The sequence below is a fragment of the Strongylocentrotus purpuratus genome, unplaced genomic scaffold (genome assembly GCF_000002235.5).
Source record: "Strongylocentrotus purpuratus isolate Spur 01 unplaced genomic scaffold, Spur_5.0 spur5_contig_858, whole genome shotgun sequence".
Taxonomy (NCBI): Eukaryota; Metazoa; Echinodermata; class Echinoidea; order Camarodonta; family Strongylocentrotidae; genus Strongylocentrotus; species Strongylocentrotus purpuratus.
In genome coordinates this window covers 2,895,775-2,914,138 of record NW_022145566.1, presented here as the reverse complement: position 1 = coordinate 2,914,138, position 18,364 = coordinate 2,895,775, and the positions used below count along the sequence as shown (strand labels likewise).

The 18,364-nt window shown below is 35.7% G+C and overlaps 1 protein-coding gene across 1 annotated transcript; it reads right to left on the bottom strand.

The window, feature by feature from the left end:
* Positions 1–1,324: 1,324 nt before the first annotated feature.
* LOC115929266 (high mobility group protein HMGI-C-like) lies at positions 1,325–17,991 on the bottom strand. Its single transcript, XM_030997959.1, has 5 exons — positions 17,466–17,991; positions 13,656–13,739; positions 10,256–10,306; positions 5,947–5,985; positions 1,325–5,010 (listed from the first exon to the last, which is right to left on the bottom strand). Exons 1-5 carry the CDS (start codon positions 17,559–17,561, stop codon positions 4,984–4,986), a joined length of 297 nt encoding a protein of 98 aa, XP_030853819.1. The 5' UTR covers positions 17,562–17,991; the 3' UTR covers positions 1,325–4,983.
* Between the last annotated feature and the right edge of the window lie 373 nt (positions 17,992–18,364).

Genomic DNA, 18,364 nt, shown 5'->3' with positions numbered 1-18,364 from the left:
TTGAAGGATCCTCAATTGTGGGATGTTACAGAATACAGAAACATGTCGTGAGGAAGATCCCGAATATCTTTTCAAAAGGTTGTTGAGCATGTTGAAACAGTTCATATACGTTTATTAGGATTTTCAAATGTAGCTAATAAAATATTTAATGTATTCTGGAAAAATTAAGATTGAGAATATATTTGCACAAGTATGTCCATGAACTCGCCAACAAATATAATGGATCAAATTGATTTCTAATGGAAAACCTAATGATGAAAGTTTTTAAGTTGAATGATTATGGGCGACATTAGTAAAGTATGAGTAAGTGTTGGCAGAGGTAAAAGTATAGCCTCTGTCGGCTAGTATTTACTGGACGATTTCTGTATATTCTTAGTACAAAATTTGAATGAATTTGTGATCATTTTGATTGTCCTGTGTCACTTCTATAGTTCTATTCTGTACTGCAATGTGTGGCAACAATAAATGCATCATGTCTGAAAAAAGGAGACTCTTTTTTTTGTGTACATGCTGTAATATGATTCTTCCAGGCATACACCAAATCAATATCTTGTCCAATCCTGATTCACTAGCTGTTTGTGATATCCCTGCTCGCTTATGAATTAAAGTTTAGGATATTTCTTTCAAGAACCTTATTACAAATCGTGAGGAATGGGGCAACTTTGGTTAAGAGGTATGCAAGAAATATGTATACAAATATGTTTATAGACGAGTAGAGTGTGAATACATAAAACAGACCTGTTCACAAATGTACTTAAAATGGTCGCATTTATACTCCAAGGGCTTAGCTAGTGATGAACTATTGTACTAGCATGTTGTGAGTACATTGAATTTTAATTGCCAGAATACAGTTACATGTTGCTATATCAGACTGTCACCGGAGTGTTGGCTCAGTCAGTAGAGCAACCGGGAGGTCGTGGGTTCGAACTCCGGCCACGTCATACCAAAAGACGTTAAAAGATGGGAGTTGTTGCTACCTCGTTTGGCGTTCAACAATAAGGGATAGACCAATGTCGATCTGGCGCTACTCAGTGGCTGCCGGGCTCACGATCAATTGGGCAAAAAAGAATTTCTGTTTCGGTTTAATAAAATTTGGAGTGGACTATTAGATTATTATTATTATTATTATTATTCCCCTGGCAAGCTTTGAGGTAGTCACTAGTTACAATTGTGGAAGGAAAAAGAATGAAATCTAAATACATGTACATTTGCGATTTGGTATATTCGGCCGATTTTAACCGACGGTAAAACTGGGTCTTGATTCCAAATTTAGTGTAAAACTGACCAATAAAAACAACTTACTAGATATTTTACTGAAACAGTACACATTTATTTTTTAAAAACATGAAAAATTAGCATTGTCACAAAACATATTTAAATGTAAAAAGCTGTTCACAAGCACTATAGTACACAAACAATTCATTATTTTAAAAAAGTTAACTATTCCTAAGCTACAAAACATCACACTACGCATAGAAAACACTTTTATTAATGAACTTTCATACATGAACTTTTCAAACTATGATGTAACAAGCCACTCACTTATACATGCAAACCTACATGCATTTTTAAATTCTAATGGGCAGAGATCTGTTAAATGCTATTGAGATTAGAGCACTAACCAGATTGAATATATGTACGGAGGTTTAGACTGCAATTCAGGAGTTTTATGCAGGGATGCCAGTTAAAATTGATCGGAGGGCCTGAAAATTACCTAGAATGAGCAATTTTGTACACAAAAAAGCCTAAACTATGGTCAGAAAATAACTTGCCAGGGCCTGAATTCAGGCTATTGCCTGAAAACTGGCATCCCTGTTTTATGGCCATTTTATTTTGGTCTAAAATAACACGCCTGTGTTTTCCTTCATTAAATGGGAAAAAGAGAGAGAATGATGGAATTTTTATTAAATCTTTCTTCATGCAGTGCCAAGACACTTTTAAGAAAATCAAGCGAATGTTTATTGCTTCTTCCTTTTTCTCCTGTTTTGGTTTTCTATATTTTTGAGGACAAAATGATGAGTTGGTTTTAAATCTATAAACAGTAAAATGGAGACGGACATACATCAGCAAACATTGTGAGAAGTATGTTACAACCACACATAGCAAAAGCTTTGAATACATGGCTGCTTGTACAGCCCAGTGACACAAGTTAACAAACCAACAATACATACATGAAGTTGAATTAGGGCAATTTCATGACAAAATAATTATATTTATATTCATTAATAATACTTTTTGGTTTTAACATTGATTACATTACATTAGATGACAAGCAAATATGATTAGAATAGGAAGGAATCATCCCACCTATGATGTACCTAAGATACCATTCATGGACCATCAACTTGTTTCGCTCCAGCAGACATTATGGTGCTTTGATACTGAACATAATCATATTCAATCCACTCATGACAAAAAAAACACAGCAAGGATTGTATCAACAATAGACGGATGTTTGGAAAATGGAACCGCATAATGACACTTTAAATCTGGAAAAACGCATTTACAGTACAACAAAAGATACCAATGCCCTCGACTGCATTTGAAGAGAACTAGAACCCAGTGCCGAAATAAGATGTCTAAAAGTGCAAATGCTTTGTGGTCACACAGCACATTGTTCTATCAGAAACCTCTCTCAGATCAAAGCAAAGCAAATGGAACGTGGTGTTGGGCCCTGACTTTAAAATAAAAAGATACGGGTGTAATGGGTCGAAATTATTTTGAGGGAGGGCGATGGGTGAATATGATACAAGATACCTATTTCGACAGCATGCATTTCATAAGACTAGAAGCACTACACCTTTACACCTGTTTAAAATTTACCAACACTGCAGCATAACCGCTATGTTACATCATATATCGCACGATATCGCACAAAACTTCAACCCGACAGATGATTTCAAATTTGAACCTTGATATTGTGTTGAGGTCGATGTCCTCTGCTTGACATGAACAAAAGATATTTTCTTACATGACACCACGTGTTGCTTTCTTTTTAATAACAAATGCTTGCTCCATGAAACTGTTAAGCACAACACCTTCAATTTCTCACTATTTTTTTATATGTCAATTGGCCCTGTTGTCTCGGTTTCATCAAAATAAATCTGTATGAACTATTGCATTTTCTTTCTTCATGATCGAGCATGAGGTTTGCTCAGAGCACCCCTATTCAAGTGAGGTAGACTTGTTCACATTACATTTTCTTTAAAATTCACAACAGAAACTGAACAAAGACCAAATAATGTGTGAACACTACCACAAAATAGCAAGAGTATATTATGATTGGTGAAACTTGTGAAAGAGCTTCTGATGATTTAAGAATATATTTTTTCTTGTGTACGGGTAAAATGACTCAAATTAAAGCACTTTACTCAATTTCACAAGGTTTTTGTTTCCGACATATATTTGAGACACTGGTTTTAGCGTATCAGTATGCAATCTGCTAACTTTTGCTGTGCAATCCAACTTTAAGGAAAATAAGCAATCTTTGAACAGCTAGGTTATTGGTGTGTATCGTGTATTTTCCTCCTCTATATGTACAGAAACACAAAGATGTAAATGACAACACCAGGTATTCAAGAAGACATTGGTGCAAATTAATGGGAAAGAGCGTTAATTCAATGGACTTTCATACCTTACATATTCTCTACAGCAGCAGGACCATATTATTGAATATATATTTGTGTATTTCTTTCCTTTTTCTGCTGCAAACCTTCCTGAAATATTTGTTCCTTTTTTCCTTTGAGGTTTTAGGAATGACATAAGACATTGACCATCCTGCACTCACATAAACCGTAATAAAGCGCAGTAACACATGTCCCTATTATTACCAGTTTAGTGTCAAGATGTTTTCATCCTTTTTGGAAAAATACAAACCGGTGCACACCCTCACTAGAAACAATCGTAACAAATCATAATGGACATATTACAAGCTGATAAAAGTAACAGTATTTGTTGATGACAAAATGAGACAATATTTTGAAGTGTTTGCAACATACAGAGTAATCATTTTTTTCTGGACAACATTGTTTTTTTAATTGTGGTAAATATATATAAAAAACACACTAACTATCAAACAAAAATATAAATTGTTAACTTAATGTCTGTCACAAACAAACGTGTAATGTACAAAATCACAATTGAAATGGAGAATACATATACAAGATTATGTTACAATTTGTGTTATGAAAATCAATGGTCTTATGAAAGAGAAATTTTTTCCTCCAATTTCTTGAAACTCTGTCAAATGATTACTAGAATACTGATATAAGCCAGCCTTTCATTGTCATTGCAATAGATACAGTGTACATTGTGATTAAATGTTCAAAATTTCATACAGATCCAATATCCTGTCTGACCAATGTACAAGAGCATTTGTTTACCTTCCACTGGAGTCACAGACGTCTGATTAACAAGGTGCAGGCAATGCTAAAATGTACAATTTTATTGAATTCTTTTGAATTTAATGATTATCAAATATCAATTCTTGCAATTATCAGATCTTTCATTAAAATTTGTGGAACTAAGGAGAACCAACTCTGAATGACACATCGGTTCAAAGCAGTACAGCATTATCTATCATTATGTCTGGAACGAGACCGATGTATCCTGCAGTGCATTATGGGTACCTATCCAAATTTTGATTAAGGCAAGTTGTATACAAGTAAAATTATATACACGCATGTACACTGTACAAGCTCAGTGAAGTTTTACATCCAGTGAACACATCGTACAAGGATTTGTTTTTTTAATTTTTTATTAACCAATAAGGGTTATTTCCTATGATTGTTGCAAAGGCAATGACGATTTATTTATTGTAAAAAAGCTCTCATGTTTCGTCTTCATCTATGCATGTTTTGTAGGGTTGCTGTGGTGGCAATGATGATACCATCCTTGGGGAGGAGATGGGATGGGATGGATGGATAAAGACTCTTCAGAGACCACTGTTCTCTCCCTTCATCTGATGGATGGTCCTCCTCCTCTTTACTCGTCATCTTCAGCTACGGCTTCCTAGTGATCGATGCAATCAAAATTCAGGGAAAAATTAATATTCATTTTTCGGGGGCTACCTTTCAAACTTGCCTGCATGAAATTAACACTCTAAAATTTGTTTTGCATTCCAAAGGGGCTCTTTTCTTTTTGGGGGGCATTTCAGGGGCTATTTCGTCCCGAGCCCCTGTGTATTTTTTTCACTATCAAAATTTAGAATAACCACTTGTCACTACGAAATACAGTTAGATCATAATCAATGAATAGAGATCTAAAGTGGATTTTAATTATTGATTTATTGATTGAGAAATTACATCAAAGCTAGTTTTGATAAGACGTTAAAAGATGGGAGTTGTTGCTACCTTGTTTGGCGTTCAACAATAAGGGATAGAGCAACGTCGATCTGGCGCTGCTCAGTGGCTGCCGGGCTCACGATCAATTGGGCAAAAAAAATTTCCGTTTCGGTTTAATAAAATTTGGAGTGGACTATTAGGCTATTATTATTATTATTATTGTTATTATTACATTTTTCAAAAGACTATTCAGAGTGCTTACAAAATTAGCAAGTGTATTTCATTTTCTGTTGAACAGGCAAGGTTACAGATAGGACATCGATAGGTTAGATACAAAAGAAAGCCAATGGATACTGTCAAAACACATGGATCTTGCTACATCTCTTCCTCACAATGAACAATTATGGACATTTTGGACCATTCTTAAATTACTCAATCAAATACCCTTGGCCACTGGGCCCTTTAAATCATATCATAATTTGTTTACACCCCTCTCTAAATCACATTGCAGTATTATTTCATTGGGGATCCTATTAACCATCGTATCTTTCCAAAGTTCACAATGATGCACTGTAATCAACACTTTGTCACACTATTCACTAATTACCAACTTTCCCTTCCAAAACGAACTTTAAAAATATCATCAAATTCTAGCATTTCTTACCTCTTCCTCTTCCTCCTCTTCTTCCACTGGTTCCTCTACCTATATTAGATAAACAAAAAACAACACAAATTATAATTCGGTAACATATAAGTCAACATCTTGAAGAAAGTTTTCAATAATACTTCTACATCTGCAGTAGATGAAACTCTTTGGCATGAATCACATTTGGGAACCCTCTTCCCTCTCCTCTTCTTCTGTCTCTTCTTACCACCCCTTCTGTTTCATGATCAATTATTCTTTTCCATCTATCGCTCTTCAATTTCTTCTCCTCTTGACATGCTTCTTTTGATTTATATTGTGCGGTATAGATGCAGGTTTTGAAGTACGTCAAGGGCAATATTGCCTTTTGCTGTGATACGCTCCTTACTGGCTGTAGTGGACTTCTCAAAAATGACAAAGCTTAGAGCTACTTTTTCCGTGTCGTTAACTTGTTCCTTTCTGACTGGCCAGTAGCCTGCCCATAAGTCTAATAAAATCTTCCATTACTACATGTACCTTTCAATTCATTGACTAAAAAATTTGTGCAAGAAAGATAGAAGCACAGGGTACAAATAGTCAAATAGACAGTGGCTACATTAAACAATTAACAGTGATATCAAATAACTCTATGTCTAGACTGGTCGACGCTATCATCATTAATCTTTAGAATAATTGTATGACAATACATAATTGTGTACATGTAATATTCATAGAAAATCATACGAAAGCTCGATACATAATGTAAACCTTTTTTTTTCAGTGCAATTATCCTGACAGTGTACCAGTGCCTTTTTTTAATGATGACAATATATTGATAACTGTACTGTGTTTTATTGTGCTCGTGTGTGATGTTTTCTGATTAAAACGTCTAGCTCGATTAAGAGTCAAGTCATTGAGAAGTTTATGACCAAATCACTTGATAGACATTTGGATGATAAAGGAATGTTCACTAATATACTGGTAAACAAATTATTTGGTAACCACTGTATGCAGTAGGCCTATTTAAGAAAGGATCATTGAAATACACCTGTATACTGGACTGAAGTTTTGCTTGTTTTATTCATGTATTCAACCCACTACATGTACATGACTACATGTGTACCTTTTAAAAGATTTTTGTTTAAATCTCTCATGCCTCCCCTAAAAATTAAAGGGAAACTTGGAATTTGACAAGGGTCATATATCAGTGAATTTTTCATAAAATAATGCGTACAGGTTGTTGAATGATGCCATGCAGTGACAAAGAGGTTGTCAAAATTGGGTAGATGTACAGATGCATCTTAAAGGTAATACAAAGTTTCGGGAAATTTTGAAAATTGGGTGGATATTGATTCTTTACAATTTTGATATATTTGGATGCCCCTGTGGATGTATTATACATGTAAGCACTACAAAAATTAACCCCTAAAACACTTCTGTTTTCGAGAAATATTGAATATAAAAATTTTCCGGTGCTCCCGGTAAATTTTGATAAATTTCAAATAGCGCCTACGGCCGTACAATGGTAGCTGCGATCATGAAAATCTCAGAATATGTAGTTGTGATATATAATTTCCAAACGGGAATAGCTAATCGCTTGATTTTAGTCAAGAATCATTGTTTCATAGCTAAATTAATATCTTGACCTTGAGAGGGAGCTATACAACATATAGAGTTTATTATTAATAATTTCATGACTTTAGACTCGATTTCAACCGGGAAAATGATCAATGAATATTGTAGGAACGCATACATGTATATGCTTCCAATATGTTAAATTTGAACCAAATTCATGACCACATACCAAAACTTTGTAATACCTTTAAAACATATTTTAATCGTTCCTAATTCACTGGGTAATATCTACTTGGCATACATGGCATAAGACTAGACATACCTGTATTTTCACAAAATTCAAACTGGGTTTCAACATAATAGTCCATGTACTGTATACACATAATTTAGAAATGTTCAGATTTAAGCTGTGATAAACAGATATTGCATGCTATCATCATACGTGTGAATAAAATTGCCAACTATACACTCATATTTCTTTCCTCTGTACACCTTGTAGAGCATTGAGACATTTACTGTGATTTAACCACCCCAGGGAAACAAGCGCATTCCTCTCAATTTGAAGTTTGGTTTCAGCCAGTTATGGGAGGCACAAGTGTGCAAGCTGATTAGCCTCTTCACAGCCTAAAGTCATTTATAATTTCATTACAAGCTGCACTTTTTAAAGCAGCTAGTAATGCAAGATGGGTTTGTTACATTATCCTTCCGATTGGAATGAAAAATAAGCAGATAATATTGACTAATCCAAAATAAACCCCTTAAAGCAAACTAGCAGAGAGAAATAACGATCTTGTGAAAACATAAAATTGGCTGGCAGTAGACTAGAGGATGTAGGATTTTCCTCTTTTCATTAATAGGCATGTGGTATGTGTTCATGGATAAAGCTAGGGCAATGACATTGCCTTGACTTGACACTCTAGGGTTCATACAAAGGACAACCATGGCTGGAGATTTAATATGCTGCTTTTTATCAGGCTTCCATTCCAGCCAACACTGCTAGCTCTGCCATACAGTAAGTGAGTGACTGTGTGCAGGCTGGGTTATATATACTCATTGTAGGACCCTCTCCCATACATAATACTACACAGTTCATGGGGTTTTATTCACATTCAAATACAGCAGGTGCAGAGCTAGAGAATGTGGCATTCCCCAATTTTTTTCAATATACTAGGAGACATTAGACTATTATTCAAAGATTTTATGAAATACTGAGCCATAAAATCTATAGAGGCATGCATGCATAGAAACTAAAAAACTGTTGCTTTTGACTTTTCGTATATTTGAAAAACGATATATAACTTTTTTTTCAGTCCAAAAGAGCTAGTACTTGGTAAGTAAAAATGTATCTCTTTTATCTTATGCCTAGAAGAAGAGCACAAACAAATTTAGGCCTACAAGTACATTTCCGGAACAGCAAATTGCCATGTTTTTACTACAGATTTCATTTACAGTGATATACTAAATATAGCAATGTAAACTGAACATTTCAGAAATTGACAAGAATTATTGTTGGCCCCCTTTATGCCAAGCAAAGGGTGATTTATCAAAAGGGAACCAAACGCCTAAACAAAAATAACTGATTGGGAAGTGCAGATGTACTGTACTACTTCATTGGGGATTCCCCCTACACTTTAACAAATAGTGCAATACGTTCTTCACATGTATACATGTAGATGGTGCCTCTCCTACACACGGGACCTCCATTTAACATCCTATCTGAGGTGCAGAATGTTGTCCATGGAAACATAGCCTGTGTCTATGTGGAACAGGGTAGGGGCACGTTAACACTCAACATAAGGGCTAGATTTGAACCCACAATCTTTGATTTGTCAGGCAGGCGGTTCAAGGACTAAGCTAGATGTACTCTACATCTCTACTTTTCTTCTCTGAATGAGATCAAACTCAGTTTATCTGATAGAAAGATACCGTAACTCTTGCGTGTCTAACAGTGACTACCGATGTCCTGACTATCCTTTTATTTAATCCTTTTTCTAAACACATCTATACAATGACAATAATAAGTTGAATAATAACCTCTATCCCCACCCCCAATCCCATCAACAATACAGACGATATTATGATATATCTTGCACCTGCTTTGCATCTGCCCATTATAAAGCATGAACACATTCAATCTCTTTGGTTTCTCTCTAAGCCTCATTGCTTAATTCAAATTATTCTTTCATCGGAAATAAAAACTTCCCATTTGTAAAGGATTCTTTTTTCTAGAATATGTACTCATATCCAAATACATTGATCTATGGAATGTGTTCAGAAGCACAAAATGGATAATACAGATAATAAAGATAATACAGTTATGATCAAGGTCACCATCTTTGCAATGATACTGCCTAAATATTCATGTTGTTTTTTTAAGGGGGAAATTAGGCCAACTGAGAGAAAATAGTGGATTGTAAAACACAGTGGAAAAATTGAAAAAGAATATAAAATACAATAAAAAGAGAAAAGAAAAGAAAGAGAGAGATAGACAGACAGAGACAGAGAGAGAGAGGGAGAGAAAGGGGGGAAATAACACTTAATAGTGCCAGATTTGGAGAGAGGAGATAAATTGAAGGAGCAAACAAAGAGTTCATGGATTTTGTTTATATGTATGTATTGTACATATATATATATATACACACCATCTGCTGACAGCTAAATAAAAGGGCTTTAAGTCACATATGTTTACATAGAGTTAATACCCTTCTGGTTATGATCACATAACATCTACAAAAGTAGAAATACACATAAATTTGGATGAGTTTGATTTACTTACTGGTCGTTTCCTTGGTCTTCCTCGTCCTCGCTTGGCACCACTGGTATCTGCCTATAATCATCAAATAACAAAATAAAAAATTGAACCTCTCACAACCTTTAATAACCAACATAAAGGCACTATCCAGATAGATGTGTAAGTGATAATGAGTGAAGATACTTGCTGTGATGAATTATCTCACATAAAGATAAGAAAGATTTCAAACCATTAAAAGCTGTTATGTGTTTGAACAAATTCACCTTTATCCTTTATTATCTATGGTATAAGCATAAAGCAGGTACATGTACATGTATGTAATGTCTATTATGATCACTTAAAAGCCTTATCTCTTCAAAAAGAACATTTTAGTGTCTAAATATATACTCCGCATCCAGATGTTACAAGTACATGTACCTACAAGGTGATTGAAAATCAGAGAACCTGTTGGCTAACTTTCTTTTCCTTTTTTCATATTGCAAACAATTGATGAATAACTTTCAATAAGTAATATTCAACAAATAGAGTTGTAATTCACAATATACAACATCTTCACAATTCACATCTATGTCTTCTCATATCAATCTCTTATTATTTCCTCCATCAACGTTTCCTGCCTTGGTCTCTTCTTCCATATGAACCTACCGCAAAAGAATTATTGCTTTACATTATTCAGTATCTTCTGAATAAGACAAAAACAACGCCTTTTTATAGTGTAAATCCCTGGATGTACTTTTACCCAATATCTGAGATATGAATAAACTACATGTACTAGATACTACATTCAACATTCTGCACTATGATATAATTTGGTGGTACATGTAGGTTCTTGTAAAAGGTCTATTTTTTACCATAAAATCCATGATACATGTATATACTTTGATATCCAATTTGAATCATGTTGACAAATCAACAATTACAAGCTGAAGCCTTAATAAATATGAGATGATAGGATACGGGATGGACACAAGGACAGATGGACAGACTGACGAACAGACTAAGGAAATGTTCCTTGGACAGTCAAGACGGACTTGACAGTCGACCCCTAAACTTGCTTCCAATACCACCCTCGAAGGGAGAGGGATAAAAATTAGTCAGGTCAGGTCAATCATCTCATATAAACAATGAAAAAGAGAGCGGTCAATCTGTCCTTGCTAATGGGTCATTCAATGCCTTACAAGTGCTGGTATTAAATCCCAGAACTGGGCAAGGACTGGGTCTTGGGGCACACATATTTCACATATTTCGCAATGGAACTGAGCCTGTGCATAGTCCGAACTGAACTGTATAGATTCATAAAGGCTGATTTGTATTTTACAAACCTTTGATGGTCATTTTACACAACATGTGAGCATGTCTAGGAAAATCAAATGGAAACAGAAAATAGGAGAGGCCAAAGAGAAGGGGGAAAATCTGGACCTGCTATAAAGCAGGTCTACAGGCCTATCAAACAACAACATTGAGAGAGTTTTTATGAGACTTGCAGTCACAGATCAGAATAATTTTTGGCAGTCCAAATTTACTGTCCTACGATGACTCTTTTTTTATTTCCAAAACATAAACAATAGTTTATCACATGCCCCTACACAATCAAACAAGATGTGAACCCAATCCATTCATTATTGCAATGTCATACAGTGACCTTTGACCTTTGATCAATGACCTTTTCCAATTCCACACCCTACCCTGGAAATACTTCACTGGTAACTCACAGCAATCTATCCTGATCTAAATAGAAAATGAAACTCAAACATCCCCTAATAATATATCATGATTTCAATTTTTGGTCCCTGAAATATTTCTCAATGAATTGTGCATGCTGACATGTATACAGTACCATACTCACAAGGTGGTTTGGGGGCTTCCCAAAAATAGGACCTACCGTACACAACAAAAAAGTCGCACTACTTACAGCTTTTGAATAAGATTTGACATGTAGACGCATTAATGTGAATTCTGAACACTAAAAACAAAGTGAATACCCACATATTTGTGCAGAGCAGTAAATGCCCATCAAATATGCTGTGCTGTGCTAAATATTGTAAGAGACATTGATTTGCTGATATCCATACTCAGGTAGATATTCACAATTACAATCTATAACAAACCATTTACATGTAGCTGGGTGGATTTGTATCGACTTTAACTTTGCTTTCTTATAGAATTTGTCAAACTAAAGAAATTAGACAAATGCTGGGAATACCCTGGATTCTGGAATTCACACACCTCTCCAAGAACTTTATGCCTTATACCTTTTACAATTCATTATTTTCCCTCCTTTACATTTGTTAGTTTTCTTTCTTTCTTTTCAGACTGTTGTACATTTCTTTCACTTCTTCTTCAGCCCCTTTGAATCCCTTCTTTTCTGTTCTGGCATGCAAATTGCCTGTAGATACATTGACAAAGGTAACTTATTCAGAAAAGGAGTTCTTTTCAATATCTATTGACTGGGGTCATTTAACTCACCATGCAGTTTCTATGTTTCGTTTTCATTCTGCTTCTTTTCTTACAAGCAGAAGAAATGCATTTTATTTCTAATCTAGACAGTCCTCTCCTACTGTAGTTTGAAGTAGATGGTGGGAAAATAAACATCGCTAAGATCTTCTTTGGTTGACATACCAAGCAGATGAATCATGCATTATCATTAAAAAGGACCACCTTGAAACTGGTTTTCTTTTGCTGCTCAGATATCCATGGAATTGCATTTCACAGTTATTTTAGGTGATAGATGAATACTATGGCAAGATAAAAATCAAGATCAAAATCAAGATCAAAAGAAATGAAAGTAAATCTAATAAGTTTAAACTAAAGAATAAACTCATGTTGGTTGATGACATAAGCAGCGGGTGTGCAATATGCAAGGTTATCCAAACACAACTCAAATTCATTCATTTTCAAACAGTTATTTTTCTTTCTTCGATATCAGATTTTATTGTAAATTTTTCATGTTTAAAACAAATATTAAGTTGTAGTACAATAAATAGGCCTACAGTATGATCTAAAAGCAGGAACATTTAATTGCTACACTTAACTAACTTTTTTCATTGGTTAAAAATGTTCTCCAAAAATGTCTACAAAAGATTCTTTTCCTAGCATCACTCTTGAACTTGAAGCTTATCTGCCATAGTTTACAGGAGGGATTAGACCGCCCTGCAAGGTCACTGGACAGGTGGTTATCTCATTAACTCAGCTCTCAGTTAACATAAGAAAAAGAGGATCATGGGGGACCAATGGTCACCGATTAGGCATTGTTTGTTATATAGAGGGAGCAAGTAGCTACAAGTAGTGCAGTGGGCCTTTAAAAACTTCATTCCCACTTTTAAAACGTCAGTCATAAACAAAACAAACAGACAAACAAACAAAAAACAAAGAATTTACCACAAACAAACAACATTAAATACATTGTACAAGAAATAATACGAACCTGAGGTTGGGTTTTCTTGGGTGACTTGGTTCCACTTCCCTTGGGTCTGCCTCGTGGCCTCTTCTCTTTGGGTTCATCCGATTCCTATATGGAAAAGGTTAAAGGTCACTGTTTATTAGAAGTTTTAAAATAAGACTTTTGGAGGATTTAAATACTGCAGGAAAATGGATCAGTCAATACTATTGAGACTTGACTAGTAAGCCTGTAACTTTGTCTCAGATTCTGAAACAAAATCCTGGTTTTAGCTCATGCTGCAATGATAATTATAATCCTTTAGGTCAGCCAGGAACCCATGACTTTTACAAGCCGATCGCCTGTCTGATTATCAAGATATTTATGATTTGAAATCAAAATCAAAATCAAATTTTGCGAGTCCCTAACGGTTTTCATTACACTACAATCTATTGGGGAAAACGAGTATGGTAAAACCGGACACTTAAATATTTTCACTTTCTTAGGCACTTCATGATCATTTTGAAGCGCAATTTGTTTAGGGCTTCAATATTACACCATATCAAAGACACTGATTAAACATAGAGCCATGCATCTAAGATTTTGAGTGCCTGCACAAAGAAGACTGTTTTGAATTTCAATTGATAATTTAATTGATAATTTAATTGACAACACATTTTCCTTGTATTATCATTATTATTTAGTTTAATAGAGCTTGCTCCACATGTACGTACATTGTACAAACTATTCAAACAGTAATGGATCACTTCAAAAAAGGAATTACAATGGGAACATACATTTAACAACTAAATAATTCATACCCTTACTCCATGTTGTAAATCTTGTATCTTTTTAAGTTTGTGGAAAAATGGATTTGCCCCGATTTTTGTTTCTTGAGATTGTGACATACATGTATTGAAGCTTACTGTACATCTAAACTAAAAGTATTCAACAGACGCCCTAATCTAACCAGTCCACCTTTCATTCCTGAGTTACGAAAAATCATCAAATTCACAAGGGGTATGAATAATCTAGTTGTTAACTGGATACTTCAGTGAGTACAGCTACTGTAGTGTCCGGAAGTGAGGAGTTTTACATGTATTCCAACTTTGTTTCTCTCATTATTGGTCAAGAGATTTCCTCTGCTCCTTTTTCTATTACATTCAGCATTTTTTCTTACAAAATTTATTATCATATATAATTAAAAATTTCCTCTTCATTTTTAGATGCTTCCAGAAATATACCAAGAATTTAATACAGATTGTAGACATGGCGATACGTGAAACCAACATGGCCATGTTAGAACAAGATACCACAAACACCACAAACACCACAAACACCACAAAAGTTCCTGTTCTATTAATGTTGCAGACACGTTTCTCATGAAGTACATGTAAATCAGACGAGCATGTTGTAGAAAGTTTCTCATACAGTCTATCAGAGATGCATGTAAGCTGTTAAAAAGCAAACAGATTCTAATGTTTCTGGTTGTGCAAGTCATTTCCGATTCTGGGAGATACCATCTTGTAATCATGTAAAATGCACATTCCTCCTTGAACTACATACAGTGTAGAAAATAATAAAGAATCCACAAAGGTACAGATAATAAACTCATTTAAATGAGGGCATGAGATAAATTAATTATGAGATTAATCTCATCCTGAACTTTGCACCACATTTTGCTGATGGTGAATGGGAGTAGAGTACATGTACATGGTACTCCTTGATCTCAGTCAATCACCTGTTTAAACAATGATCAATGAAGGTTACACTCCATACAGGATCAAATCTAGGTTCTTTGTCCCCTACTGACGGAGGAAGGCAGTCGGTTATAAAAGTGAAGTACCAAAGCTTCCTCTCAACAACTTGCACTCTGTGTACTCCACAATAAAACTGAATTACACAATGAACTTGAGAGAAGGAAGGAGGTATTATAATTGTTTGAGATTTAGCTCACTTTTCTAACGTTTTACATTTCAACTATCGGTAATGATTTTCTTCCTGTACATATATAACTGGTCTATGTTCATGGAACTAAATACATGTAGCTTATTCGTCATATCTGGGAAAGTAATCAAATCAAGGGAGTCCTTTAAACAAATTACTACAGTTGATTAAAAAAACAATAGCGAATGACACTAAAGCATGGTGTAATACTGCCCCCCCCCCCCCCCCCCCCCGCCCCACAAACACACACTAAATACATGGATTGTTAATATTTTTTGGGGGGGGGGGGGAATAACATATAAGTTAGGCCAAACACTTTTTCAGTGGAGTGCAGTGGAGTTTGGGTTATTCTCAAGGACATAATTAGATTTCCTATGAAACTTTCTTAATATTTATGTAATGATAAAGTCATGAAATTAAAATTTCAGCTACAATATTAATGATAATACTCAAATCTATGATTACATACCTTCTAAGCCACTCAAATTGCTCACTTTTTAATAAAACTGTTACTTGGTACTTGGTTTGTTGGTCCTCCAAAATACTCTTCTGAGTTTTAACTGGAGGTGCGGATAGGTTGGATTAATTTGTAGAAGGAGGGGAAGTCAGGGCAATTTTAAATAACATGTAGCATATTCTTAATCTCTATACCATGGCAATGGACAGTAAGAAATTAAAAATATTACAACCAAAACACAGATAATGAATAGTCTACCCTACTCCTTCTCCCTGTCAACCAGTGATGAAAATTCAAATGAGTTGTGAGCCGTCACAGCTCAGGGAAAGAACAAACAAACAAAACAGAGAAATTATACATGTACCTTTTGCTGAAAACATTGACAATAGCAAACCCCAAAGTAATTGTATAATTTTACACTGCCAATTTTAGGGGCGCAACTACCCCCCTTTTTAGTCCCAAAGACCCAAGAAGGTCATACCTATAATACACAAGTACAAAATGTGCCCCCCCCCCCTCCCCACCCCAAATTCCTGAAAACCTTGTTTTTTTCCAGTGAATTTTAGGAATATTGTGCCCCCTCTTTGGCAAATCCTAGAGCTGCCCTGGTGCTACAAAATGTGCCCCCCTCCCTTTGAGGTGATAAGTGACCTTTTTTCATGAGAGAAACGAGTCCAAAAAAAATCAAAAGGCACCTAAAACTCCTGAAAATCTTTGTTTTCCCCAGTGAATTTTAGGAATACTGTGCCCCCTCTTTGGCAACTCCTGGATCTGCCCTGGCCTGGTGCTACTGAGTACCCACCCATCCCCCACCCCCTCCACCGGCCACCACCACCACTAGTGATAATATCACATTTCTGTTTTTACTACTCCCCCCCCCCCCCTGCCATAACAATTCTTTCAAAACTTCCCTCCTTTCAAAACTCTTTCCTCCAAAATGAATTGAAGGACATTTGATTCCCTGATCATAGTAAAATATTATTTAATGCTCCAATAGATATCTTCACAAATGTATTGAAATTTGTAAAATGCCCTGATAACTAATTACCAAATGTCTGGCAAACATAGCAACATGTAACAATAATATTTAATTGCATGCAACTAGACATTCTAAATTACGACGACAGATACATGTATGTGAACTGGTCTAGTCAACTCTAGACTTAGACTTAGACTTAGACTAAGTAATGCAAAAGCTTTTTTTGATTATTTTATCAACATAATCTGTCAGAATTGTAACTACATGTAAGTCAGAGTCAGGCATAAAATACATGATGTATGAAACTATATGAATAATGTGACAAAGAAGTTATCATGAATGATTCCTAAAAAAATTGTGATAACATGGATGAGTGAGTATAACCAAATTGAACCTAGATTGAACCTACGTCCTACAGCAAATGGTAGAAAACACATGGCCATAGGTACATAGCTATTTTCTTGGGATGACTTACCTCGACGGCCTGCTTGGGTTTGCGGGGTCTTCCCCGCCCTCGCTTCACGGGCTCTCCACCTGCATCTCCACCGGCAGCCGCGGATGTGTCAGCCATTTTGCCTTGATCTCTGATATCTGTACTCTCTTACACCGTTAAAAACTCCTGAACCTCTCCAATGCTGCTTCACCTCTCGCAAAATGGCAGCATGTATATGTTTCCTAGTCTTGATATAGCTCTGGCTTTCACTCCTTTCTCAGGAGCGTTGTAACAGCGAATGTTGTACAAGACGTGCTCAGCTGATTGTCTGCAGTGCGGTATGAATGTTCAATCTTCGGCGTTCCTTTGTTTGTGAGGCGGAGCGGCGTGGACGCGGTGCATGGAGGAGGCCCTGGGATCAACAAAACGAAAGTCAACTTTAGCTAACCACGTGCTCCATTTAAAGGGACAAAGTGTACTTAATAGAAGAACGTGTAGGCGTAGGATTACTGATAATGAAAACGAAAAGGGCGTATTTGACATTCCAATGTGCAAGAAAATGCAATCACGTTTTCATTCGAATCAACATTTCAGCAATTGAAACGGTATTTTACTTTGAGCTAATAGTCAAAGAACAAAAGAGCCTGGGAGACATGGGTACGCGGAAGGGGACGTAGGCCTATTAATTCGGGTGGTGATTTCACCCCCACGCAGGTTCGATCTTCAACAAAAATTCTTTCTTAGAATGGGTCAAGGCCGGGGTCTATAACAAGGGTTGTGAAGAACAGTCTCTGTACAAGGAAGACCAACATTATCATGATTGTGGAGATCATCATAGAATGCAGACCTATATCTAATAAATATCTTCCTATACCTGGTTCGGATCGGATCGATGCTTAGTTAGGGATTATAATTTGACAAAAGAGGGGACTTTTCACTTG